At 41.0% G+C, this 26,515-nt stretch overlaps 1 protein-coding gene across 3 annotated transcripts; it reads left to right on the top strand.

Moving 5' to 3' along the window:
* On the top strand, nucleotides 1–26,305 carry LOC131218594 (uncharacterized). Of its 3 annotated transcripts, XM_058213229.1 has the most exons (16): nucleotides 11–382; nucleotides 5,471–9,663; nucleotides 9,829–10,430; nucleotides 10,936–11,124; nucleotides 14,034–14,148; nucleotides 15,084–16,140; nucleotides 16,233–16,680; nucleotides 17,595–17,648; nucleotides 17,746–20,563; nucleotides 21,055–21,168; nucleotides 21,335–21,465; nucleotides 22,518–22,610; nucleotides 22,800–23,066; nucleotides 24,221–24,869; nucleotides 25,844–25,919; nucleotides 26,028–26,305. In XM_058213229.1, the coding sequence occupies exons 1-16, from the start codon at nucleotides 165–167 to the stop codon at nucleotides 26,125–26,127; spliced, it is 11,124 nt and encodes a 3,707-aa protein (XP_058069212.1). In that variant the 5' UTR covers nucleotides 11–164; the 3' UTR covers nucleotides 26,128–26,305. The 3 variants fall into 3 exon arrangements, with proteins under 3 accessions (XP_058069213.1, XP_058069211.1, XP_058069212.1); XM_058213228.1 differs by having other exon boundaries at nucleotides 10–382; nucleotides 5,471–10,430; XM_058213230.1 differs by lacking the exons at nucleotides 22,518–22,610; nucleotides 22,800–23,066; nucleotides 24,221–24,869; nucleotides 25,844–25,919; nucleotides 26,028–26,305 and having other exon boundaries at nucleotides 1–382; nucleotides 5,471–10,430; nucleotides 21,055–21,235; nucleotides 21,335–21,466.
* The last annotated feature ends 210 nt before the right edge of the window (nucleotides 26,306–26,515 follow it).

Raw genomic sequence — 26,515 nt, 5'->3', positions numbered from 1 at the left:
ACTGGAGGGGTCTCTACCGAATCGCAGTGCTAGGAGAATCAGCTCCTTGTGCAAACGTTGTAGAGAAACCACGCTCTTCTTGTAGGTCCTTCATTCATTCCTTCCCGCGAGCGGAGGCAAGAAAAAAAACTAACGTGCGCCGGGGGTGGAGAGAAATATGCGAAATGCAAGGTCTCCATCATCAGCAGCAGCAGCTCGCAGCGCTCCTGTCCGTCGCCCTCCCCAAAGACGATTCCTCCTCTCCCTCCGAAGACGACGATTCCTCCCGACTCACCGCCCTCAACTCACTCCACCGAGCAATTCTCTATCCTCCTAACTCGCTCCTCGTCTCTCACTCATCCTCCTTCCTCTCCCAGGGTTTCTCTCAGCTCCTCTCCGACAAGTACGATCCTCTCTCTCTCTCTCTCTCTATTGATTTCAGATTCTATAGGAATTTCTGCGTATGTAAGCGTTTGGATGAAAAACCGAATCGAATCGTGATATTTAATTCCATATAGAGGAAATGACCTAAATTCGAGATTTGCCTTCACTTTTTGTTGTAACGAGGAAGTTTTTCGTGAATTGGAATTACTTTCCTTTTCAAATTCAACTCGAAAGTACTGTATATTGCGATTTGGTCGGTGGACCATTGGTATGAGTCCGCTTTATTGGAGTGATTTCATGATTTGATTTTGGTAGTGCATCCAAACACGGACTTAAATTTCAGTTTTGACTCCTTTTTTTTTTTTTTTTTTTTTGTAAAATACTTTGGTGTTGTCCCCTCTATTAAAGTCATGAATTACAATTGAAGACCATGGTGCTTAAGAATGCAGCCCAATTTTTTAATTTTTGTCTTAATTTGGGGTGTGTTTGGTTGCACCAAATATCATGATTCACGAAATTTCCATCTTATTTGGTGCAAAATATCATGAAATTTCATGTTCGTTGGTAAAACATAACGCACCCTAAAAGGCGACACAAAAATAAAATAAAATCCTTGTTTTTGGATAAAGGTGGGCGGTAGCACTACCACAAAATACTTTATTCATAATCATAATCATAATACTATATTGATTTAGAAAAAATATTTAGATCAAGGAAGAGGGGCACGTAAGAACCTTACCTCCGAGAGAAACTAAACAATGCCAAAGCGACGAAAATGGCATAAAATGGAACATTGTGAAAATGACTGTTAGGAGTGAAGCAAGGTGTTCCGTATCCGTTACGATATGACCGTAAAGGCCGATACGTATCGGTAACGGCTGTGATTGTCAAGCGATACGAGGGTGAAACGGGGTCGTTGGTTTTTTTGGACCATATTGGCAATGTAAAACGATCAGCAGCCTTGTAACAATTGAAAATTGACCACTTTTTTTTCTATTTAAATTCACTTTTCTCCTTATTTTTTCACTTTTCTCATCTCAAAAACTTTCTTAGATCATTCTGGAGTAAATTTTGACCACTCTTACTGATATAAACCCGAAAGGGAAAGCAAATAAATCAATAATAAAATAAAGAGATTGCAAGAAAAGACCCAACAATCCTCTAGCCAAATGTCAAAGATCACGAATGCAAGAATATTAATCAGCTTGTCTTATTCCATAGGCTATAACCCCTATTTATAATCAAACCTTACAATCCGTAATAAAAGCTATAGAATCTAAAAATCTGCAAAAATAAGAAAACACCTAAATAACTAAGCATTCTAATTTTTTATTTTTTATTTATTTTTTATTTTAAGCCTAAAATAAGAAGATACTAGATAAGAAAAAATCAAAAATTATTCTCCTGCTTAATATAAAGATATAAAATAAAGAGGAAATTTCCTAATCGAGATATTTGAAAGAAAATAAAATTAGAGATGAGCTAAAAAAGAAAAGTGAGCATTTTCTTGTGCCCATGTGCGGAGTGTCACGTGAGATGCGGGCCTTTTCTTCAAATCTGGATCAATCGGCACATGTGGTCATTTGGTCACATCACTTACTATAGCTTTTAGGATTAAAATAGTAGATTGAGGAGATTTGGGCGAATAGAAGCTCTAAGGGCCTTTTTTTAAAATAAAAAATTGTATTCATGCCTTTTTTCCAATCTCTAATTCTAATTCTTGATTTTGATGTATAACCATTAAAGATACATAACCATGTTCATAAATTCACCAGACAACCCGATATACCACTCTCACAAAAGAGTGGACCATTACACTATCATAAATATGTTCAAGGTAAAAAAATGAATACATATTTAGAGTATTTACATTATTTTGGATTTTCTAAACATTTTTCTAGAAGATTTCGGGCAAACAAAAAGTCAACCATTACGGGGTCATAATGGTCATTACGCCCTGTATTGGCCGTTAAGGTCGATACACGTATCGATAACGGTGGTGACTGTTATGGCCACCGTTATCGATACAAAATACCTTGGGGTGAAGTCTTTCAACGTATGTGGAAATCAAACGGTAATTACTGCCAATAGGAGTGTCCACAATGAACCAAACCATGCTAAAATAAATCACGCAAAGAAAGTAGATAAACAAACCACCACCAAGGTTTATATGGAAAACCCTTCAATGTGAAGGAAAAAACCATGGGCAACTTTGAGAGACATCCACTGTGAGAGATAGAACAATGCTATGTTCTTCTCAAGTTTTTGCCCAAAACTTGAGGTCTTACATGAATAGGGAAGCAAAAGTTACCTCTTTGATGGTTCAACAAAAACCCAAATCTTTCTCAATGATTTTCCAAGCTTGGATGCAGAAGAAATTGAGCCTCATGGAAGAACAAGCTGCAACAAATTCCCAATTGTGGCAAGAAGAAGAAAAACAACCCAGAAAATGCCTATTGGAGCTTGTCCTTATGTGCCAAAGTGAAAAAAAAAAAAAAAACCGTTGCTCCTTTCTCTCTCTTTTGCTATTTGGATTGGTGGTCCCTAATGTGGAAAAGAAAGCATTTACTGTAGATGTGACATTTTCCACCGATTTCAGCAATAAATAACCTGTGGAAAACTGTTTTCTTATACACGGTTTTTCTCAAAAATGGTGTTTTCTTTTTTCTCCAAAAAACTTAATGATCCTCTGAGAGACTGATTTCATTTTTTGACCACTAACCGTTAACATATCCATGGAAATCACGGACAAACAACCCTTTTAGGTTTTTTTTTTTTTCCTACAGGTTTCCTTATTCACTTTTTCTTTTCAACACTGATGTTTTCCTTTCAAATCTACTTTTGTCTTCAACTAATCCAAACAGGCCCTTAAGAAAGATCCCACTTCTCTCTCTCTCTCTCTCTCTCTCTCTCTCTCTCTCTCTCTCTCTCTCTCTCTCTCTCTCTCTCTCTCAAGGTAAAGAATTATATTAAAAAAGCCTGGAGGCAAAAGAATACAAAAAGAGGAAAACCAGAAAAATGAAACCTACAAACTGAAAACAGAGCAATACACCCTTTAACCAGGATTCAGTCCCTTAAACTTACAAACATGAAGACTTAAGCCATAGGCCATAATTTCCTCGAATGCATTCATTCCTAATTTTATCCTTGTCTTGCCACTCAACCCTAAATCCCGTCAAACTAAAACATAGATTGTGTCCTAGCACTTGATCGCCTAATCTCAACCCTAAAAAAGTCTAGACAGTCATAAAGCAACCAAGTCCTACTCCTATTCAATAGAAAGAAAAACCCAAAGATTATCTCACATTTTCTTCAAGATAGGGAGTTTAAAAACCCAAACATATATATATATATATATATATATATATATATATATAGTAACTCTCAAGTCCAACCGGTTGGACCACAAGTTACAGTCCATCCGGCTGATAACTTCTAACCAGTTAAGAGCAGTGACATCCAACCCCTCAAAAGGGTTGGCCCAGCCATGACAATCGCCTAGTTCAAAAATCAGACCCATTTACTCATTGGGCGGACCACAACATAGAAAACAATTTCTAGCCATTGATAAATAGAAAATTACAAGTGTGGTTCATTTGAAAAGTGGATGTGGCTGATTTTTGCTGAATGTGATCCTCATTATAGGGCCAACCTATTAGACAGGTTGGATATTGTACACGTAGGTTTGAAGTAATTTGCTGGGTGGACTGTAATTTATAATCAACAAGTTTTTATATATATTTATATATAGGGAAATGGTGCTATAAGGTCGGCCTCATGGAAACTTCCCATGAGGTTGAGCTGTGTGGGCCCCACTGTGATGTGTGTCGAACATCAACACCGTCCATTTGATGGGTCCCCTTTAGATTATGGGATATCCCAAAAATCAGCCGTATACGGAACTCAGGTGGGTCATACCATCTAAAACCATGTGAAGACATGCCTAAAACATATAAAAGCACTTGGTGAAGCCCACCTGAAATTTGGATGCGGCTGAAACTTGGTCTAACCCCTCATCCAAGCGGGACACACAACGGATGGGCTGGATTCGTGAACCACATCTCGGCGGGCCCAACAAATGATTATGAATGTTTTACTGTGAGGGTAACCCCTCTCAACTGTTGTATGTGGTGTGGCTCACCCAAGTCATGGATTGACTTGATTTTTAAGCCCGTGGCCCACCATGGAATGGTGCATCTCACTGATCGGGTAGATGTTCGACATGCATCACGATGGGGCCCATATAGGTTGACCTCATGGGAAGTTCCCATGAGGTCGACCTCATAGTACCATTTCCCATACATATATATATATATATATATATATATATATATAGCGGAACGCTCACCTGCGAACCAATTCGCACGAACTACCTACGAACTTTTTTGAGAACTCATCATATCTGATGAGTCTCGAAAATCTGAATGGTCCACGTGAAGCAGAACCTCATAAAACCCCCTGGTACCAATTTTTACTTTGAACCAAAACTTCGGTGGGCCATAAAAATGCAAACAGTTTCTTCCCTTGATTTAAATTTCTCTTTGCTATGGCCCACCAGAATCTTAGATCAGGGTGACAATTCACCCCCGAAGGTTTCATGGGATTCCGCATCTTATGGACCGTTCGGATTCGACACCCATGACACGTGTGCAAAGATGTGCACGTACGTAGGTGCGTGGGTCAGCATGCCACTTGTGCAGACCTTTTCTTTTTGGTCCATTTTGGGGGTTGTTCTGCATAACATAGCTTGAGTCGCTTGACAGCCTTCAATCGCTCCTTACATGTAGACAACCCCCACCCTTTCTCAAGGAGAAAAAGACAATAGACCTGTATCCCACTTTTTTCTTGAGGAGAATAATAAAAGACCCACCCACCAAAGCAAAGTAAAAAAACACCGCTGTTACTGGAGACATAGGCAACGTTGTTTGTTGGGTGGAGATACATAAAAGCCAAATGGCAGTCGTAAAAGAAAGGTAAGAATAGAGTTTATTAGATCTTAGCAACTCCTAAAGACATACATGTTTTTATCATCCCATTATTCCTTTTGTCTCTCTGATTATATTAAAGCAGTGTATAAGAATTCCTGATTGTCTACGATTTTTTGCAGGTCTTACTCAGTGAGGCGGTTAGCTGCAATTGCATATGGTTCTCTGTGTTCTGTAGTGTGTTCAAGCCCATTGGCATCAAATGGGCGGCAAAACCATGTTATAACAGGGGGTTTGGCTGATCGATTCATTGCTTGGGCTTTGCCCTTCCTTAGAGATGTTAGTGCTGGAAATGGGATGGTTGAATTGGCATTGGAAGGCCTCCGTGAATTTCTTAATGTTGGAGATGCTAGCGGAATTGAACGATATGTTTTGCCTATTCTCAAAGCCTGTCAGGAACTTCTTGAGGATGAGAGAACCTCCTTGAACCTGCTCCATCAACTTCTGGGTCTCTTGACTTTAATCTCTTTGAAGTTTGGTCGGTGCTTTCAGCCCCATTTCGTCGACATTGTAGACCTGCTTCTCGGATGGGCATTAGTACCAGACCTTTCGGAATCAGATAGACGCATTATAATGGATAGTTTCTTGCAGTTCCAGAAGCACTGGTTGAGTAACTTGCAGTTTTCACTGGGATTGCTGTCAAAATTTTTAGGCAACATGGAAGTTCTACTTCAGGACAGCAGTTTGGGGACCCTGAAACAGTTCCGGAGATTGCTGGCTCTGCTGTCTTGTTTCTCTACAGTTTTGCAGGTCACTGCTTCTGGTATGCTAGAAATGAATCTACTAGAGCAAATCCGAGAACCCCTTACCAGGATGCTTCCTCAGTTGTTGTCATGCCTCTCTATGGTTGGCAAGAAATTTGGGTGGTCAAAATGGGTAAGAGAATGCTGGGGGTGCTTAGTTCTATTGGCTGAAATATTGTGTGAAAAGCTCGCCACGTTTTATCCAGAGGCTTTTGATATCTTGTTTCAATGCTTGAGAGAGGACAATGCTGTTCCCACTGGAGGACTTGGCAAGGTTCCTTCCTCCCAGGTGCACGGGGTGCTAAAAACAAACCTGCAATTGCTATCTCTTCAAAAGCTCGGTCTCCTCCCATCATCTGTTCAGAAGCTACTGCTGTTCAATTCGCCATTATCCCAGCTGCGTTTGCATCCAAATCACCTTGTGACGGGAACGGTAGCTGCCACTTATCTTTTTTTGCTTCAACATGGGTGTGATGGAGTTGTTGGACAGGCCATTTCATCTTTGATTGCAGAGTTGGGGTTACTGAAAGGTATGCTTGAGAAGAAATGGAATAATGGGAATGTTCAGCTGTCTAACATAACCGATAATTCCAATGGGAAGTTGTCGAATAGCCAAGGGTATTCGGACATTGAGTTGGTTGCTTTGGTTAAATTCGATTTGAAAATCTTGCTAAGTTGTGTTGGCTCAAGTACTGGTGGGAGTATGCTCGACCAGATGGACGTTACTGCTTCTCGCCATGAGGGGTCAGCGAAGCTTGCATCTTTTATTTTTGAAAAGTTGAATCCTTTTGAGTTCCCCATTCAAGGTTGTGTGGAGTTGCAAGTGCATGTCGTGAGGACATTGCGTAAGCTCAGCGAAGTTGAATACTTGAGTAAATCTGCTATGAGTAAAAATTCTCAGAAGATGGCCTCAGCTGATATTGATTTCAATAATGGGCATTATTTTGTTATTCTTGAGTATTTGAGGAAGTATAGTACATATATCGTTAGAGCTCTCGATGCTTCTTCTCCCCTCACAGTTAAACTAGAAGCCCTAGAATGGATCCGTAGCTTTTGTGGGTCCATCATAACTATGAATAAGGAGTTGAATATGACCAATTATTTTTCTGAAGTGCGTGAATATGTCAGTATCAACAATACTATGCTTTTCTCAGTTTTGGATGCAGCATCGGATAGAGAGTTGAAGGTGAGGTCTCATGTCGCAACCGTCTTGGAATTACTTCTGCTTGCAGGGCTTATTCATCCTGGAAAATTTTACTCTGTAACAGAAGCTATCCTTGAAAGACTTGGGGATCCGGACAGTGCTATAAAAAATGCATTTGTGAGGTTACTTTCGATTGCCTTGCCCATTACAATTTATGAATGTGGTGCTTTCGAGGATGAAGTTGGTAGTCCTTGTAGGCATGGTGGTATTGGGTCATCAGTCAATAGACCATGCTTGCACTGGAAGCAAGTGTTTGCACTAAAGCAGCTGCCCCGGCAACTTCACTCACAGCAGCTTGTATCCATTTTGACTTACATTTCACAAAGGTGGAAGGTTCCTCTTTCTTCATGGATCCAACGGCTTGTTTTTAGCTGTCATGCTGCTAAGGACTTTGTTTCCAGTCAGCTAGAAGAAACGGGAAGCCTTAGTGCCAATGGTCTATGGATGGATTTAAAAGTAGATGGGAATGTGCTGGATAAGGTTTGCTCGGTAAACAATCTGGCGGCTGCTTGGTGGGCCATACAGGAAGCAGCCCGACACTGTATTTCAGTTCGCCTTCGGACCAACCTTGGTGGACCCACCCAGACGTTTGCAGCTTTAGAACGGATGCTTTTAGATGTGGCACATGTGCTTCAGCTAGACTCCGAACAAAATGAAGGCAACTTGAATATCAGCTCTTCCAGTGCTCACCTGTTGCCAATGCGGTTACTGTTGGATTTTGTTGAAGCTCTGAAGAAAAATGTCTATAATGCTTATGATGGGTCTTCTGTCTTACCATGTGCACCCCGCCAGAGTTCCTTGTTCTTTCGGGCGAACAAGAAGGTCTGTGAAGAGTGGTTTTCACGCATGTGCGAGCCAATGATGAATGCTGGATTGGCACTGCAGTGTCATGCTGCTACTGTTAACTACTGCATGCTACGTTTGCAAGACTTTCGAAATCTAGTTGTGTCATCTTTGAAGGATAAATCCCGCACACAAGTAGCTGACAATCTCCATAACCTTAAAACCCGATTCGCGGGAGATGTCTTGCGGATCCTAAGGCATATGGCCTTGGCCTTGTGTAGGAGTCATGAACCAGAGGCTTTGATTGGTCTTCAAAAATGGGTGGCGATGACATTTTCACCATTGTTTGTGGAGGAATCCCAGCTCATCCCTGGCCATACTGGAAGCTTGGGACCTTTCTCATGGATCATTGGACTTGTCTATCAGGCACGGGGCCAGTATGAAAAGGCTGCGGCCCACTTTTATCACTTGCTCCAGACTGAGGAAGCACTCAGTTCTATGGGTTCTGATGGCGTACAGTTTGCTATAGCACGTATCATTGAGAGTTATACTGCAGTATCTGATTGGAAGTCTTTGGAAACATGGCTTCTAGAGCTACAGGCACTCCGGGCAAAGCATGCTGGGAAAAGCTATTCTGGTGCTTTGACAACAGCTGGGAACGAAATGAATGCAATCCTTGCTTTAGCGCGCTTTGACGAAGGCGATACTCAAGCAGCATGGGGCTATCTTGATTTGACTCCTAAAAGCAGCAATGAACTTGCACTCAATCCTAAACTCGCTTTGCAGAGAAGCGAGCAGATGCTTTTGCAGGCAATGCTTGGAAGGGAGGGGAAGCTAGATAAGGTATCTGAGGAAATGGGAAAGGCCAAGTTGATGCTGGAGGAGGCTCTGTCTGTCATTCCCCTAGATGGGTTGACTGAGACCGCAGCTTATGCCACCCAGCTTCATTGCATTTTTGCTGTAGAAGAAGGTTGCAGGACTAATATACAAGGTGACACAAAACAAAATCCATCTCTTTTAAGTTCATTACGCCAAGTTGTGGAATTGCCATTTAATACAGTTCATCAAGACTGCAGTTCGTGGTTAAAGGTTTTGCGGGTCTATCGCACTATCATGCCAAACTCACCTGTAACTCTTCAACTCACTCAGAAACTGATTGGGTTGGCTCGCAAGCAGAAAAATTTCATGATGGCCCATCGTTTGAACCAGCACCTCAAAAATCATCTCTTGGCTGAAGGGGAGTATAATTTGCTTACTAAAAATTTGCAGTATGAGAGCATCCTACTTATGTATGCAGAGGATAAGCAAGAAGATGCTCTGATGAATCTGTGGTCATTGGTTAAAACTTATATGTTGTCTCCAACAATGATAGTTTCAGGCACTGATAAGACACTGAAGGCCAAGGCATGCTTGAAACTCGCAACTTGGTTGAGACGAGGGTATTCGAGTAGGAATTTCCAGGATGTTCTTCAGAAGATGCATTCCGATTTCACAGAGGTCAAGAAATCTGGTGCTTCATCCCTCGACGGCGATGATAACTTAACCTCCAACATGAACTGTGGTCTGATACTTGAGGAAGTTGTGGGTATGGCCACAAAAATTTCTTCTATTCTTTGTCCCATGATGGGCAAGTCATGGCTTTCTTATGCCTCTTGGTGTTATAGTCAAGCCCAAGTTTCCCTTTCTATTCCTGATACTGCCCTCCACTCTTGCACTTTGTCTCCTGTTCTTCTTCCCGAACTTCCGTCAGACAGGTTTCGGCTGACGGAAGAAGAGATATCAAGAGTGGAAGCAATCATATTGAAGCTTTTCAGTAACAGTCGAGATTTGGAGGATGCAAATGATGCTGGTGAAGAACATATTATTTGGCCTGGGTCTGCCGAGCATTTGAAAAATGAGGCTTCTGTGAAGGCTTTGGTGCAGAGTGCAGTATATTTGATTGAAGCAGCAGCTGGGGCGCCTGCAGTGGAAAGCTCCAATGGTGAATTCCCATCTGCTGTACTAACTTCTCAGTTGCAGATGTCTTTCCTCCATGCAAATGCTGGCGTAGAGAAAGCTGGCATCTTAGCTTCAATTAGTGAGCTGGTTGATGTTTGGTGGTCGTTAAGGCGGAGAAGGCTCTCGCTCTTTGGACATGCTGCTCATGGATATTTGCAATTCCTTTCTCATTTGTCCTCCAGACTTCAGGGGAGTCGGGGGGCAAGCTCTCATCTTGATTTCACAAAGCAAAAGGCTGGAAACTGCACTCTCAGGGCATCGTTGTATGTGCTACATATTCTTCTGAACTATGGAGTAGAATTAAGAGATACACTTGAACCAGGTCTTGCCACAGTTCCTCTGCTGCCATGGCAGGTAGGAAATGGTATACAGTTTGGGGAAGTGCTTCAATTTTAAGAACAGAAGTTGAGAGGCCGGATCGAGTGTACATCATGTGCCTTTAGTAAATGATATCACTCGTATAACTTGGAAGATTGGCAGATGCAACAATTGATCTGGACTGGCCAGCCAACTGACAGGCCACCTCATGGATGGGCCAATGGTCTATTTTTGCAGGGTTTGCTGTTTCTAACCATTCAATCTCGATCACTATAATGTTTTCTGGACCATAGTTGTAAACTCTTCTCGACCATTAAAAAATGGGTCATTGGTCTACAGTTATGAGATTTCAATTGCCTTTATGATTTGGCTATAGCTCATCCAGGAAGTGGTCCATTAATTGGATAGTCCGAGCTCTCACCAAAGTGCATCAAACAATGGTTTTGGGGGAGGGGGTTATACCATTTACTTGACACACGCTATATCCTAAACCATTGTTTAATAATATGTTCACTCTCTTTTTTTTTTCCCTATCCTGTAGGAAATTACACCCCAGTTATTTGCTCGGTTAAGTTCTCATCCCGAGCAAGTGGTCCGGAAACAATTGGAAGGCTTGTTGATGATGCTGGCCAAGCTATCTCCCTGGTCTATTGTGTACCCTACACTTGTTGATGTAAATGCTTATGAAGGGGAGCCTTCAGAGGAGCTTCAACACATAATTGGCTGTTTGGTAATGTGACTTGTTTTCAAGAGATCTTTTATAGTAATTTTCTTAACATTGGTTATGTAATTTGCTTATCATTGGTCCCATTAATGTTTCAAGAGATCTTTTATTGTGTTTTTGTTACAAGAATTGGATCAATAACTTATCTTGTCATCGTCGTCATTGTCATCGTCGTCGTCGTCATCATCATCATCAAAGCTTTATCCAACTAATTGGGGTCAGGTACATGAATCGCGTTCTGCCATTCCACTCCGTCAAGGACCATATCCTCAGTTACTGTTGGTCATTAAATCTGTTCTTACGACCTACTCTTGCACTTTTAGAGCCTTCAACTTGAATCAACTCACACCTTCCAACCGGTGCATTCTTGATCTCCATTGCACATGGCCAAACCATCTAAATCTACTTCCCACATCTTTTACCTACTGGTGCTACTCCTAAGTTCCCTCGAATGCATTCATTTCTAATTCTATCCTTCCTTGCTTTGCTACTCATCCATCTCAACATATTTATTTCAGCTACACTAATCCTATGAATATATAGTTCCTTAACTACCCAACATTCTGTCCATACAGCATAGCTGGTCTCCCCTTTAGTTTGATTGGTTTGCGGAGATCACATAAACTCCAGAAGCACATCACCAGTTCATCCACCAATCTCTAATTCTATGGGTAACATCCTTCAATCTTTCCGCTCTCGTGAATTATTGATTCAAGATATAGAAAATGGTCATTTTTGGGGTACTTGTTGGTCAGCAATCTTAACTAAATCCCCGTTTCCACTCCTATTATTACTAAAATTGCATTCCATATACTCTATTTTACTCTGACTGATTTTGAAACCTTTAGATTCTAAAGCATCCCTCCATAATTCTAGCTTTGCATTTCCCCCCTCCCTCATCTTCTCAATCAAAATTACGTCATCTGCAAACAACATACGTCATCTGACCTCTTTCTGTAAATTCTTCATTAACTCTTCTACATAACTGTTATCTTGTTATCTAGTTCTAAAATTGCTTTTGTATGACAAAGTATCAATGTTCTCTCTTCTAAACAATTCTTGTTATTGACCTTTTTCAATTAATATCGCATCACACTCATACTTGCCATTGAATTAACATTGGATCAATATTTTGTACATTCAACTTGATGCTGGAGGACGAGTTAAGCTTGTTACCCTTCATCTTAGCTGATCAGGAATCTTGCAATCTTCACTGGTCAAAGTCCAAATCCTGAGTCCATGATCAAACTATCTTTTACTTGCTTCAGCAGTGGCTATTACAATCTGGAGTTCTCTTTCAACCTTTATTGTTGGTTAACTCGTTGATAATTTTGTCGGAAATGGTTTATTATAACTAGACTTATCCCGAGTAAATTTATTCCCTCATTGATTATTCCTTTCATAGAGCTCTACTCTGCGCATGTGCGCGCGCACACACGTGACCACTTTAGACAGCCACATGTGCATGTGGAACATCTGAGGGGTGCATCTGGTGGGTGCCACTCTGTAGATGACTTGACCAAAAAAGAGGCCTACCAAACTCATCAATTGCACGATTTTCCAAGTATCGGTATTGCTACAAGTTTTGTTGGTCGAGGATATGGAAGCAATATCGATATCATCGATAATATGTCGATAACTAGAAATGCAGGGAAATATTGGAGAAATATGGGGAAAACGGTGGAATTTTTTTAGTGAAACCTCAGGAGATGTTAAAATACACATATTTGCATATTTAGGAATAAAAAATTGCAAAAAGAATGCATAAATAATAAGTTTCCATTTAATGGGGGGGGGGCTTAAAGGCATGTGTTGTTGTAAGAAATTAGTCCAACCATCTCATCAATCCCATCTATGAAAACATTCATCAGTATTTTAGAATATCGACAATACACAATATTTCACTGAGAAATTGTCAACAACTAGAAATGAAACAAAAGAATGTGGTCTTGATATCGCTCATGTTGCGCTGATGATAATATCGCCAACAATTTGATCACTGAATACAATCATGTGCTCACATAAAAAAATAAAAATAAAAAATTGAAAATTGAAATGGAATTTTTTTAATAAACGGATTTTGGCAATATCAATACGTTGGTGATATTATAGAAATATTGCCTGATACATTGGCGATACAAGAGACACCCAGAATTTACATATTCGAAAATATTGGTGATACATTGCAGATATCGATACAATCGACACCTGAAATTTACATAGTTGAAAATATTGGCGATACATTGGCGATATCGATAAATTGACGATACTTGGTGATACATCACTGATACTTGGAATTTTCGATACTACTGGTATTATTGATATCACTACTAGAGTTATCGGTATTGCTAAGCTGGAGATAGATATAATATCAAGGATATTTCAATAATATCGGGGATACACTGAACAATGGGTGCACCACGCAGGTACAAAAGCTAGATTTTAAAAGATTATTGTCAATGATCCACATTCAATGTGAATGTATGGCCCCACCTGATACATGGCTTGGATGTCCCACACAAGTGCTGAGTTGGCACGTGCATTTTTTGGGAAGAATGGCTACGTGTAGACGTGAATGGAGAGGTTAAACATGCTTGGAGAGGTAGATGCAGGGAGAAGAGATCTCATTTTACGTATCTCAGAATCTTCTTGATTGCATTAAAGTGACATTGGTCCATGCATGCATCTGTAATTTGGTAGACTGAATTTACAAAAAACTTGATTTCTATCATCATTAAAGGCGGTCTTTGCATAGTTGTCATTCACTACCAAATTTTATTTTATTTTTTTTAATCTCTTGATCTTTTGTAATTAGAGTTGTATATTGATTGAGAACTATAATGTGCATGCAACATGCGTAGTGTAGTTTACACAACATTTCTATTTATTTATTTATTTATTTTTGTTAAGTGCAGGGCAAGCTTTATCCGAGATTAATTCAAGATGTTCAACTTGTGATAAATGAACTAGGTGTAGTGACTGTTCTATGGGAAGAACAGTGGTTGAGCACGCTTCAAGATCTCCATACAGGTAGTGAGGTTCATCAACTTTGGCAGTCGGTGCTCTTGTTATTGTTTTACTAGCTCATGCAGTTTGTGGTTTTATAACATGCTTGTTCACTTGCTTGACGCATGTTATGTTTGTTAGAAAACTTCCACAAATTAATGAATGATTAGGAAGCTACCTTTAGCCTCTCTCTCTCTTTTTCTTTCTTTTTTTTTTTTCTTTTTCTTTTTATTTATTTTTTTTTGTGAAAGGTAACAGTACCAGGGATTGAACCTTGGATCACTCACACACTACACAGTCTCTACCAGCTCATCTAACAAGCAGGATTCAAAAAGCTACCTTTAGCCTTGGAATGTCATTAAATGAAATATCCTTTGTTTCTCCTGGTTTTGGTGAATAACGTATCAATTCCTGTCTTGGAATATCTAGTGAAGTTTTTCATTCACATATTATCATTTTTCATATATTGTTTTCATCCATTCACTTGACCTTCTTACATGGACCACATGGACCTCTCTGCCCACACTCGGCCAACATGGCACATGAGTGACATCTGACCCATGCATCAGATGGGCCCCACAATGTAGTCCAGTCCACTCATCAGGGCACCAGGCAAGTATGAAAGTAACATAATTTTTTAAAAAGAAATTGCTAGGGCTCTGCATTCGATGTCCACGTGTCCCACCTGATTAGTCGACTGAAGTGAACAAGTGCTTTTGGCCAGGTCATTGACCCACTGGGGCTCACCTGATGCATGACTCAGATGTCCCACACATTTGTAGGGGTTTTGTGGAGAGGTGTGCATGGGCTTCACAATGCTCTTGGGTGCATGGTGCTTGTGAAACTGTCATTTGCCACTGGTTGGAGACTCCTTTTTGTAGGTTATCCAATTTAACTATATATGTTTTCCCTAAACATTCTCAAACACTGCTAATAAAATGAGCTTTTTTGGAATTCAGATGTCATAAGGCGGATCAATATGCTGAAAGAGGAAGCTGCACGTATTGCAGAGAATTCCACTCTTAGTCACAGCGAAAAGAACAAAATAAATGCTGCAAAATACTCTGCTATGATGGCTCCTATTATTGTGGCATTGGAGCGCCGTCTGGCTTCCACTTCCCGAAAGCCAGAAACTGCCCACGAGATGTGGTTCCACGAGGAGTACGGGGAGCAACTGAAATCAGCCATCTCAACCTTCAAGACTCCTCCTGCATCTGCATCAGCACTTGGAGATGTATGGCGACCATTCGGTGCTATTGCAGCTTCATTAGCAGCCCATCAGAGGAAGTCATCAGTTTCTTTGAGTGATGTGGCCCCACAACTGGCGCAGCTCCCATCCTCTGATGTTCCAATGCCCGGACTCGAGAAGCAAATCTCAATGCTGGATTCCGCTGGTGGTCCCACCACTGATCTTCAAGGCATAGTCACAATTTCTTCTTTCTGTGACCAAGTGACTATTTTATCAACCAAGACAAAACCCAAGAAACTTGTTATACTAGGATCAGACGGTCAAAAGTACACCTATCTTCTTAAGGGGCGAGAGGATCTGCGTCTCGATGCTAGAATCATGCAGCTGTTGCAAGCTATTAACAGTTTTCTTTATGCATGTACTGATACTCGTAGCCGTTCCCTTGCCATTCGTTACTACTCTGTGACGCCAATTAGTGGGCGGGCCGGTCTCATCCGTTGGGTAGATAATGTCATAAGCATATATAGCATCTTCAAGTCTTGGCAGAACAGAGTCCAGCTAGCACAGCTCTCTGCAATGGGTGCTGGCAATGTGAATAATGCTACTGTTCCACCAGTTCCACGGCCGAGCGATATGTTCTATGGGAAGATCATACCTGCATTAAAAGAGAAGGGCATACGTAGAGTAATCTCACGAAGAGACTGGCCTCATGATGTCAAAAGAAAGGTTCTTTTGGAGCTTATGAAAGAGACTCCAAAGCATATTCTTCATCAGGAAATTTGGTGTTCTAGTGAAGGATTCAAAGCTTTCAGTTCAAAGTTGAAGAGGTGCATTTTTTTTTTTCCATTTCCTGGCCTGAGAAATATCTATGAAGTAGCTGCAAAATATATGATTTCATTTTTCATATTTTTACTTGCAGGTTTTCTGGTAGTGTAGCGGCCATGAGCATGGTGGGCCACATTCTGGGTCTAGGTGATAGACATTTGGATAATATTCTCATCGATTTCCATAGTGGTGATGTTGTCCATATAGACTACAACGTTTGTTTTGATAAAGGGCAAAGATTGAAAATTCCCGAGATTGTGCCCTTCCGCCTTACCCAGACAATCGAAACAGCATTAGGATTGACAGGAATTGAAGGTATGTACAGGGCAAACTGTGAGGCTGTTCTTGGCGTTCTCCGGAAGAATAAAGATATAATCTTAATGCTGTTGGAAGTATTTGTTTGGGACCCACTCGTAGAGTGGACACGTGGAGATGGCCATGATGAAGCAGTGATTGGTGGTGAAGAAAGAAAGGGCATGGAGTTGGCAGTTAGCTTGAGTTTATTTGCCTCTCGAGTGCAAGAAATCCGCGTTCCTTTACAGGTACTTATTTCTTGAATATTTTAGCTCATGGTGTGCATTTGATTTATGACTATCCCTGTTACCAAAGCCATTGCAGCCAGAATGAATTTCAAACTTTGATTAATTTACTCCTAAGATATGATCAGCTAGCTATGTAATTTCTTCAAAGTTTCTAGCAATCTAATTTATATTGTTTCTACATAGATGTAGGTGTCTTCATGATTTACTGTTATTCTTCTTAAATGTGGCTGTATGTGATTTAAATTTTGGTTTGGTTTCAAAATTCTCCAGGAGAAATATGCTAAATGCTCCCCCAGCCCTTCAGAAGAATGGGTTCTGAGAAATGAATTTTTCAATGTTCTTGCTTGCATAGATTTAGTTGATAATATTCCTCTTTGGAAACCTTTTCTAGTAAAGTATATTTTTATGGTCCTTGGGTTTATTGGTACAATTTTCCTCTCGGAAATGGTAAAGAAGAGGAATGCTAATATCACATGCGCCCCAGGGAAAATGCACCATGTGTAAGTGGGCCATGTCATGGATGAGCCATCGCCCAAAATCTCAACAATCAGATCCTAACCACTTGGTTGGGGGAATTTTGGGGACGAAAGGGATAGCTAAAAATTGCAACAGTCACATTCACTGGACAAATGTCCTCATTCAAGCAGTTGAGATCATGCAACTGCTTTGGTTTTTTTGGGATTTTGCCCATCCATGGTAAAGCCTTTTGGATTAGCAGTTTGGATATTGTCCATTTGTGCGATGTTCCCATGGAGTGCATGTTGCATTTGTATTTCTTGGGTAAATAATATGTGAAAAGGGTCACAAGAGAGAAATAGTCAATTACTTTATGACTTGCAGTGTGTTGGTTTGTGTGGAATTTTGGCTGACTTGATTTGATACTACATTCTTTATATATATATATATATAACCAGGAACATCACGATCTTTTGCTGTCTACCATACCGGCTGCTGACTCTGCACTTGAGGTATAAAGTAATACCACTGCCTGTTTTATTTTTTGGGTATGCCAAATTGCTATCATTGTATCTGTGAACTGAAATTTGAACTATGGACTTGTAACAGAGGTTTTCAGATGTGTTAAACCAATATGAGGTCGTCTCTGCTCTGTTTTATCGCGCCGATCAGGAGAGATCAAACCTCCTCCTTCATGAGACATCTGCAAAGTCAATTGTGGCTGAAGTAACCTGTAATTCAGAAAAAACCCGTACCTCTTTTGAAGTACAAGCTCGTGAGTTTGCTCAAGCAAAAGCCGCTGCAGCTGAGAAAGCCCAAGAAGCAGTCATTTGGATGGAGCAACATGGAAGAGTCCTTGACGCATTACGGAGCGGCTCGATTCCAGAAGTCCAAGCATGCATGGAACTCAGTAGTATGGAAGAGGCTTTATCTCTTACATCTGCAGTTGTGGTGGCAGGTGTCCCGCTGACAATTGTTCCGGAGCCCACACAAGCACAATGCCATGATCTGGATAGGGAAGTTTCTCAGCTCATTACTGAGTTGGATGGTGGGCTTTCTTGTGCAATAACTGCACTCCAGGCATATGCCTTAGCATTACAAAGAGTCCTTCCATTAAATTACATTACGACTAGTCCGGTGCATGGTTGGGCCCAGGTTCTGCAACTATCAGTTACTAACCTTTCCTCCGATACTCTCGATCTTGCTGGCAGACAGGCTGCTGACCTTATTGCAAAGGCCCAAGGGAACGGTCTAGATTCCATTAGGCAAAGGTATGAAGACCTGTGTGTTAACGTGGAGAAATATGTAACAAAAATAGAGAAAGTTGAAGAAGAGTGTTCTGAACTGGTGAGCTCTATTGGAACAGATACGGAAGCAAAATCCAAGGACCGCTTGCTATCTGCTTTCACAAAATATATGCAATCTGCAGGATATTCAAGGAAAGAAGATGACAGGGTGAAGGATCTTAAAGGAGATGTTGAAGAGAAGAAGGCAAAGGTGTTGTCGGTTTTATACATTGCTGCGGGTGCACTGTATGATGAGGTTAAAGGCAAGGTGCTTGACATCTCAAGTAAATCCTCTGGCCAAATTGGCTCGATACCTGGAGAAGATAGTCTAAGCCCTAATATAGGAATTACTTTCGGTGAATTTGAAGAGCAGATAGAGAAGTGTGCCCTTGTTTCAGGGTTTGTACACGAACTTCAGCAGTTGATTGGTGTGGATTTAGCACATGTGGGTACAGATATGGACACAATAAAATACCCTTCCCTAGGAAATTGGGCTTCTATTTTTCAAGCCAGTATACTTTCCTGTAGGATTTTGGTTGGGCAGATGATGGAAGTTGTACTCCCGGAGATAATAAGATCAGTTGTTTCATACAACTCAGAGGTAATGGACGCCTTCGGGTCTCTTTCGCAAATCCGCGGTTCCATTGATACAGCTCTGGAACAGCTTGTAGAGGTCGAATTAGAAAGAGCATCTCTAGCAGAACTTGAGCAAAACTACTTTGCGGACGTTGGGCTCATCACAGAGCGGCAATTGGCTTTTGAAGAAGCTGCTTTGAAGGGTAGGGATCATCTGTCATGGGAAGAGGCCGAAGAGCTTGCGACACAAGAAGAAGCTTGTAGAGCACAGTTGGAGCAGCTCCATCAAACATGGAACCAGAAAGACATGCGCAATTCTTCTCTGGCAAAGAGGGAAGCTAATCTTAGAAATTCACTGACTTCTGCTGAACGGCGGTTTTCATCTTTAATAAGCGTTGAACAAAGTGGTGATTTGCGGGTCATGAGAAGCAAGGCCCTTCTTGCCACATTGGCAAAACCCTTCGCCGAGTTGGACTCCATTGATCAAATTTTATCTTCTTTTGTTACCAATGATTCCTATGCCTCATCTTCATTTAGTTTAGCGGATATGATGACATCTGGATATTCGCTATCAGAATCAATCTGGAAATTTGCAAGCTTATTGAACAACCATTCCTTCTTTATTTGGAAAATTGGTATCGTGGACTCCTTCCTTGATTCATGCATACATGACATATCTTCTTCTGTTGATCATAACTTGGGTTTTGATCAGCTCTACAATATCCTGAAGAAGAAGCTTGAAGTTCAGCTTCAAGAACGTGTGAGTCAGTACTTACAAGAACGCGTTGCTCCAGTTCTCTTGTTGCGGTTGGAGAAAGAAAATGAGAATTTGAAACAACTAACAGAAGCAACAAAAGATTTCATCTCAGATGAAGTGAAAAGAGATGTTGGAGCCGTGAAGAAAGTGCAGCGGGCACTCGAAGAATACTGTGATGCCCACGAGACTGCTAGGGCTGCAAGGTCGGCAGTTTCTCTTATGAAAAGGCAAGTGAGTGAGCTCACCGAGACACTTCGCAAGACAAGCTTAGAGATTGTTCAGATGGAATGGCTGCATGACCTTTCCTTGCCATACCTACGTAAAAACCAGGCCATATCTCTGAATTACCTCGGTGATGATAAGTTATCTCCCACAATCCTCAATCTTAACAGATCCAAATTGTTGGAAAGTATACAGTCCGCCATGTCTACTATAGCTAAATCAGTGGAGTGCCTCCAAGCCTGTGAAAGGACTTCTGTGTCGGCAGAAGGGCAGCTTGAAAGAGCCATGGGATGGGCTTGTGCAGGCCCAAGTACCAGCAATTCATTGGTCAAGAACTCTGGAATACCACCTGAATTCCATGATCATCTAATGAGACGTAGACAGTTACTATGGGCTACTCGAGAACAGGCATCGGATATTATCAAGATTTGCACGTCTGTGATGGAGTTTGAAGCATCTAGAGATGGTCTTTTCAGGATGCCAGGGGAATTATCTTCTGGTAGGACTCCTGGCGATGGCAGAACATGGCAGCAAACTTATTTGAGTGCTCTAACGAGATTAGATGTTACTTACCATTCTTTTACACGTGAGTTTACAATCTTACTTCATTGATTGCCCTTTTTTCAAATTCAATATATATGCTGATCTCCTAAGAACTGGTCCATAAATAACTTCCATGAGAACTAATCCTCTGTGATGTGTGCTTAACGTCCAAACCGTCCATCAAATGTGTCACTTCATGAAACCCCCAGGGCCCAGAAATCAGCCTGATCCAAACTCAGGTGAGCCACAGCAAGGGGAACAAAGTGGGAGGGGACACCCACCCTTGATCTTCACTGGGGCCCACCTGAGTTGCAAAACAGCCTGTTACATGACCCTTTATCCAAGCCAGATGAAGGGTTTGTATGGCCAAATTGCAAATATGCAACGAGGGGGATGAGTTTGTAAAGGGTTCTCATGGGAACCGTTAGCTAGCTGGGAGAAAATTTCCCCGCGCGTGTGAGATTTTGCTTTTCATTTTTATTTTTTATTTTTTAAAAAGGGTTTGTGATTTGTGTTCTTGTTTCTTGTAATTAGGTGCTGAACAAGACTGGAAGCTGGCACAAACTAGCATGGAAGCTGCTGCTAATGGCTTGTTTTCCGCAACCAATGAACTACATATCGCCTCTGTAAAAGCAAAATCAGCTTCAGGTCAAACCTTGTACTTTCTAGTTAAACATACACTGCAGGCGATCTTCCACCTTTTGAGGATTCTAATGTGCGTGCATATCATATGAATGCATACTTGCCACTCTCCATTTGCATGCGTATATGGTGGTATGGAAGCATATGACATGCTGCTCTGCATCTGTTGCAGGTGATCTACAAGGCACACTCGCAGCCATGCAGGATTGTGCCTATGAAGCTAGTGTGGCATTGTCAGCATTTGGTCGTGTCACAAGGGGGCACACTGCCCTGACTTCTGAATGTGGATCCATGCTTGAAGAGGTATGAAGATGTGGGCTGTAGAAGATTTGGAAGTTCCATTTCCTTCTGGGAGATACCATCTGATTTTAAGTGTACTAAGTACTTCATATGTTATTGCAAGCACAATGTGAAATTAGTAGAAAAGACAAACATTCTAAGCTTCAGATACACGTTGTGGTTATATAGGTTCACCTGAGCCATCTTGTTAGTTTTGGATACGGGTATCCAGTCCAAAGTTCTGGACCCACTTCGACCCCCAAAACTCACATTATGAGACAGTTGTATATTCAATGCATTTTAAATGTTAAAATATTCCTACCATAAATTTTTATAGTCTAATACAATATTTATTTTTAATATTTGATTATATTGGTAATATGAAATGTTAGTGTATGGCTGAGCCATGTCCGCAGCATATCCCAATACCCCATACCATCATGCCATATCCCAGCAGAGCAACCTTTTGAAAGATGTGGACAGTATAGTACATTTTGTGTGTGGGGGGCTATCCAAGTCTCCTTCAGCATATTTAATACGCTTGCATGGGCATGCGTATGTGGGCATGAATACAGGTATCTACTTGTTTCAAATGACATCCGCTTCACTTGCCAGATATGAACATGAAGGAGTTAATTTTTTTGGTCAAAGATCCGATAGTCTTGCGAGAAATAGAGCTATCAAGTAGAGATCTTATTGTTCTTCTATTGACCTGTCCTGCTTTCCATTGTCACTTCTTAGGAGTTACTAATATTAATTTACCGCCTAAGTTCAATTGAAGTCAGTTAAAAGACCTAAAATGGGAACATATGCCTGTTCAATTTGTAAAGGGTTAGTTGGAGAATGGCTACTCTATCAGACAACTGAATTAACAGGCTCACATGACAAATTAACCTAGAAACTGTGGCAGACAAGTGAACTGATTGAGCTACTTTTATAGGGTGTCTTCATTTACTTGTTCTATTTTCATTATTTAAGGAACAAAGTTCTTACACCTCATATTCACTGCATATCCCTGTTACAAAATACTTTCTTTTGGTTTTGATTATTGTTAATTTTGAAATACTTTTCTGTAGGTTCTGGCGATAACCAAGGGCCTACATGATGTTTACAGTTTGGGAAAAGAAGCTGCTTCAGTGCATGCTGCTCTTATGGAAGATCTTTCAAAGGTTCCCATCATTTTATTTGTTTTACCTGAAGGCATCTTTAATTTATTTCAATACTAATCAGGTGGTTACAAACTCAGTGATTCAGCTTGCAAGACCACCAAGTTGACTCATCTCAGGGATATGTGAGTCAATTCTTTCAAAGTTGCAACTGTAAATGCTAAACCTGTTTCTTTTTTTCATTTTCGGCAGGCAAGCATGATCCTCCCACTCGAATCAATGCTATCAAAAGATGTAGCTGCTATGGCGGATGCAATTTCAAGGGAATTAGAGAACCAGAGGGAAATCTCTCCCATACATGGACAAGCCCTATACAAGTCTTATTGTTTAAAGCTTAGGGAGGCTTGTCAATCTTTAAGACCCTTGGTGCCATCGCTTACATACTCTGTGAAGGAACTCCATGCCTTGTTGACCAGGCTTGCACGAACTGCAAGTATCCATGCTGGGAATCTCCACAAAGTAATTTCCTCTTTAGGGTCAAATTCTTATGTTTTGATGCTTGCCTCTTGCCTCACATACTAGTTAATTTTTATCAGTACAAATTCAGTTTTATAACCTATTGTCTTTTGGGAGAGTTTGTGATGGTATCTCTAATCGTTGTGTCGGATATAAAATGCTATCATGCTCTTTAAAAGACATGCCCCTGTAATTCGACCCAGAACAAATTAACTGTTTTTAAACAACGGAAGTTTCGTGATTTACAGAAATTTTGTAGTTTTCTGTTCGGATGCTCAATTGATATAAATGGCAATAACACACATCAATAAGGTGGAAATGACCAATATGGCTAGTAGGGTGCAACTCAAGCAGGTTGGGTTGAGTGTCAAACTGAGCCACACCCAATGTCAAGAGGACCTAACACACCATCCAACCCAACCTGAATTCCAACCCAAGGTTCCCAACACGAATCCTTCTATACTTGACCCAGCCTGACCTGAGCTGACCTGAACCCCCAACCGAACCCAAATACATGTGATTATTCTCAGCCCAACCTACCTGACCCAAATTTGCTCACCCAAACCCAACACAATTTCAAATCAGGTTGGCATTTTCTACCCCAAACCCGATCCAAGGACCTTGACAATCCGACCCAAACTGACCCAAACTTGGGTTGGGTCAATAGAACCCAAACCCAACTTGAGCCCTAAAGGCTAGCGCCACTCCATTCACAACAATGGACTAGCAGCCCCCAAGTCACTTACAATTATTTCAAGTCCAACTTGAAACACAAATTGCAAGTTAGGGGTTTGGCCTCATCTAAAATAGTGGCACACCCACTTTTGTCATTACATCATTATTGAAATGATTTGTTGCAATTAAATTCAATCGAGCGCCCAAATGTGTCGTACAGTATTTAAGTTTTTGTCGGGACATCTTGAGTATCTTGAAAACCTGGCATCTCAGCAGTTTCAAGTTAGATGTTGATGTCTCGGTACATGCCTGTATTTAGTACAGTTTGTCCCTTTCATTTTTTTTTTTCCTGGACTGTCTTGGAATATTTGTTTTGTCATTTTAATTGGGTATTTTTTTCATCATTTTATCTTGTTCTTATTCTTTGTCGCACTAATAATCCAACGATAGTCGAGCGGAGTGTTTAACATTGTCCTTCACAGGCGCTTGAAGGCCTTGGAGATAGCCAGGTGGTAAGGTCTCAGGAAATTGCTTTATCAAGGTCAGAACTTGCAGATGAAGTGGCTTTGTTCGACAAGGAGAACACTCTCTTCTCAGGAGGCAATGGAGGCGGGGTTGGTGAGTTTACAGGTGTGGATGGAATTTCTTCCCAAGAGGAAAGGTGGATTTCTCCTCCTGATAGCATCTACAGTAGCAGCACCCAATCTAGTGTTACCTCAATAGGAGCAACTACTCCAGATGACTCTGGCAGTCAAGCAAATTTGATGGAACGGGTTTTCCATGGTGGTAATGCTGGAGAGTCTGTAGAAGATCCAAAGTCAATTCTGTCCTCCATTACTGACCTCCAAGAAAGCTCATTTGCTGAGAAGTCGGAAGATCAGTGCACGAAAGATGAAGATGGTGGTAATATTTCTGACGATGTGGCAACGCATGACCCAAGCGAACATTTTCGAGCTTTGACATTGTCAAATGAAGCCGCAGCCACCAATCCTGGTCCTTCGTATGATGAGAAGAAGGCAATCTCTGAGGAGGTGAATTCTTCGGATGGCAAAAGTGAAGCTTTTACGTCAAACCAAGCCAAGGTGCAAGGTGCGGATGAGTGTGCTGATTCCGCAACTCGAGTCTCTAGGGGTAAGATACAGATCCAGTTCACTAACTTCTCCCACGGTAATCTTATTCATCTCATCTTTGTTTGCTGTATGTTTGGCCATGGTTTCTATGGCCTACTCGACTTGCTTGTGCGAATTTGTTGTTGAGACGAACACTGGACCTTCCTATTTTGTCTCAACTGTGATTGTGGTGGAAAAAGTGAGAGAGTGATAACCCAAAGCATAATCCAGTTCCCATTTTCTGTGCCTCCCAAAAACCTGAAAACTCAACTGTCTGGCTGAGTCAGGTCGACCTGAAGACTCAGGTTTTTACTTGAGTCAACTTAATATTTAATAATTAAAATTGGTATTAATCAATGTTTAAGATAATTAAATATAGGTCTAATATTTGAAATAGTTAAACTTAGTAGTTGCCCACCAGTTGATGCAGTGTCGCCGGTGTGCATGTTTTCCTCTTTGGCATAGGTCGTAGGTTCAGATCCTGCTCTATACATTTTTTTTGGAAACAAACGCTCCCAACAAATGACTCAGTTCAAGTTATCATGTCATCGATTGGACACCACAAGTCAAGTCCAAGTCACACTAGAGTTTGAGTTTCTTGTCAAGTCAGCTTTAAACCTTGTCAAGTTGACTCGGCTGAGTTCGAGTCGAGTCACGGAGCTTTCAAACCATGCCATGTTGACGTGTTGGGTTGTAATGCCCTGTGAAACAGGATGCTTCAGTATACCCTAATATGCTTACTCAAACCAAGTTGCATAATGGGGAAGAAAACTCAGATTGGGCAGTGTGAACAACGAAACCCAAAATGGGCATGTCATTGGCTTCCGCTTTTCCAGTCTGAAGCAACAGTTTCATTCGTTTCTAGTGTGAAATGTTAACCTGCAGAAAGGCATTCCGAATGCGACATCACCTATTGTGAAATGAAAAAAAAAGACTTCTAGAATTTTTGGTAATTTGGACTGTGATTGTACTTTGTTAACTGTTGCCAATTGACAGGTAAGAACGCTTATGCTTTATCTGTGTTGAGGCGTATAGAGATGAAACTAGATGGCCAGGATATCGAAGAGAACAGGTACTTGTGATTCCGATGATACTAGTAGATTTTCATTGAGTTTGAATTGTTGTGTTTGATCCCCTCCTGCATTACAAATTATTTTTTTCCGCTTGGAACTCTTTGCAGGCAAATGAATATATCAGAGCAAGTGGACCATCTTCTTAAGCAGGCCACAAGCATAGACAATCTTTGTAACATGTACGAGGGATGGACGCCTTGGATTTGATGGGCGTATTCGGTTCGAGACGCCGATTCTGTATATATATTTTGTAGCAATTACTCCCATATTAGAATGGGATTCGAGGCTGTAAAATGTGAAAGAGATAAAATCATTTGTTGTACTTGTAATTACCGCTGCGTGATTTAGGTGCATGCTGTGTAAATCTTGGATATGTTGGGGCCCACATCAACCCCCCCTCCCTTTCTTTTTTTCCCATTTTTTCATTATAATAGGATATGTTGGGCCCCGCATCTGATCACCCATGTTGGATTTCGCAATGATCATCCCCAACACTTTTAAGAGGAATTATTAGATATAGGTGGCCTGCATTGTGTGTAAACATGTTTTCGCTTCTGGAAAGTAGAAATGGTGTTTCGGTTATCCATACCGTTGG

Source organism: Magnolia sinica, chromosome 11 (assembly GCF_029962835.1).
Source record: "Magnolia sinica isolate HGM2019 chromosome 11, MsV1, whole genome shotgun sequence".
Classification (NCBI taxonomy): domain Eukaryota; kingdom Viridiplantae; phylum Streptophyta; class Magnoliopsida; order Magnoliales; family Magnoliaceae; genus Magnolia; species Magnolia sinica.
Note: the sequence above shows the minus strand (reverse complement) of the source record. Positions and strands in the feature narration are given on the sequence as shown.

Excerpts from the sequence above, each read along its gene's own strand:
- LOC131218594 (XM_058213228.1), top strand. The coding sequence starts at position 165 with ATGCAAGGTCTCCATCATCAGCAGCAGCAGCTCGCAGCGCTCCTGTCC. Across the intron at positions 16,681-17,594 it reads AAATCCGCGTTCCTTTACAG|GAACATCACGATCTTTTGCT; the intron begins GTACTTATTTCT and ends ATATATAACCAG. Across the intron at positions 25,920-26,027 it reads CAGGATATCGAAGAGAACAG|GCAAATGAATATATCAGAGC; the intron begins GTACTTGTGATT and ends AACTCTTTGCAG.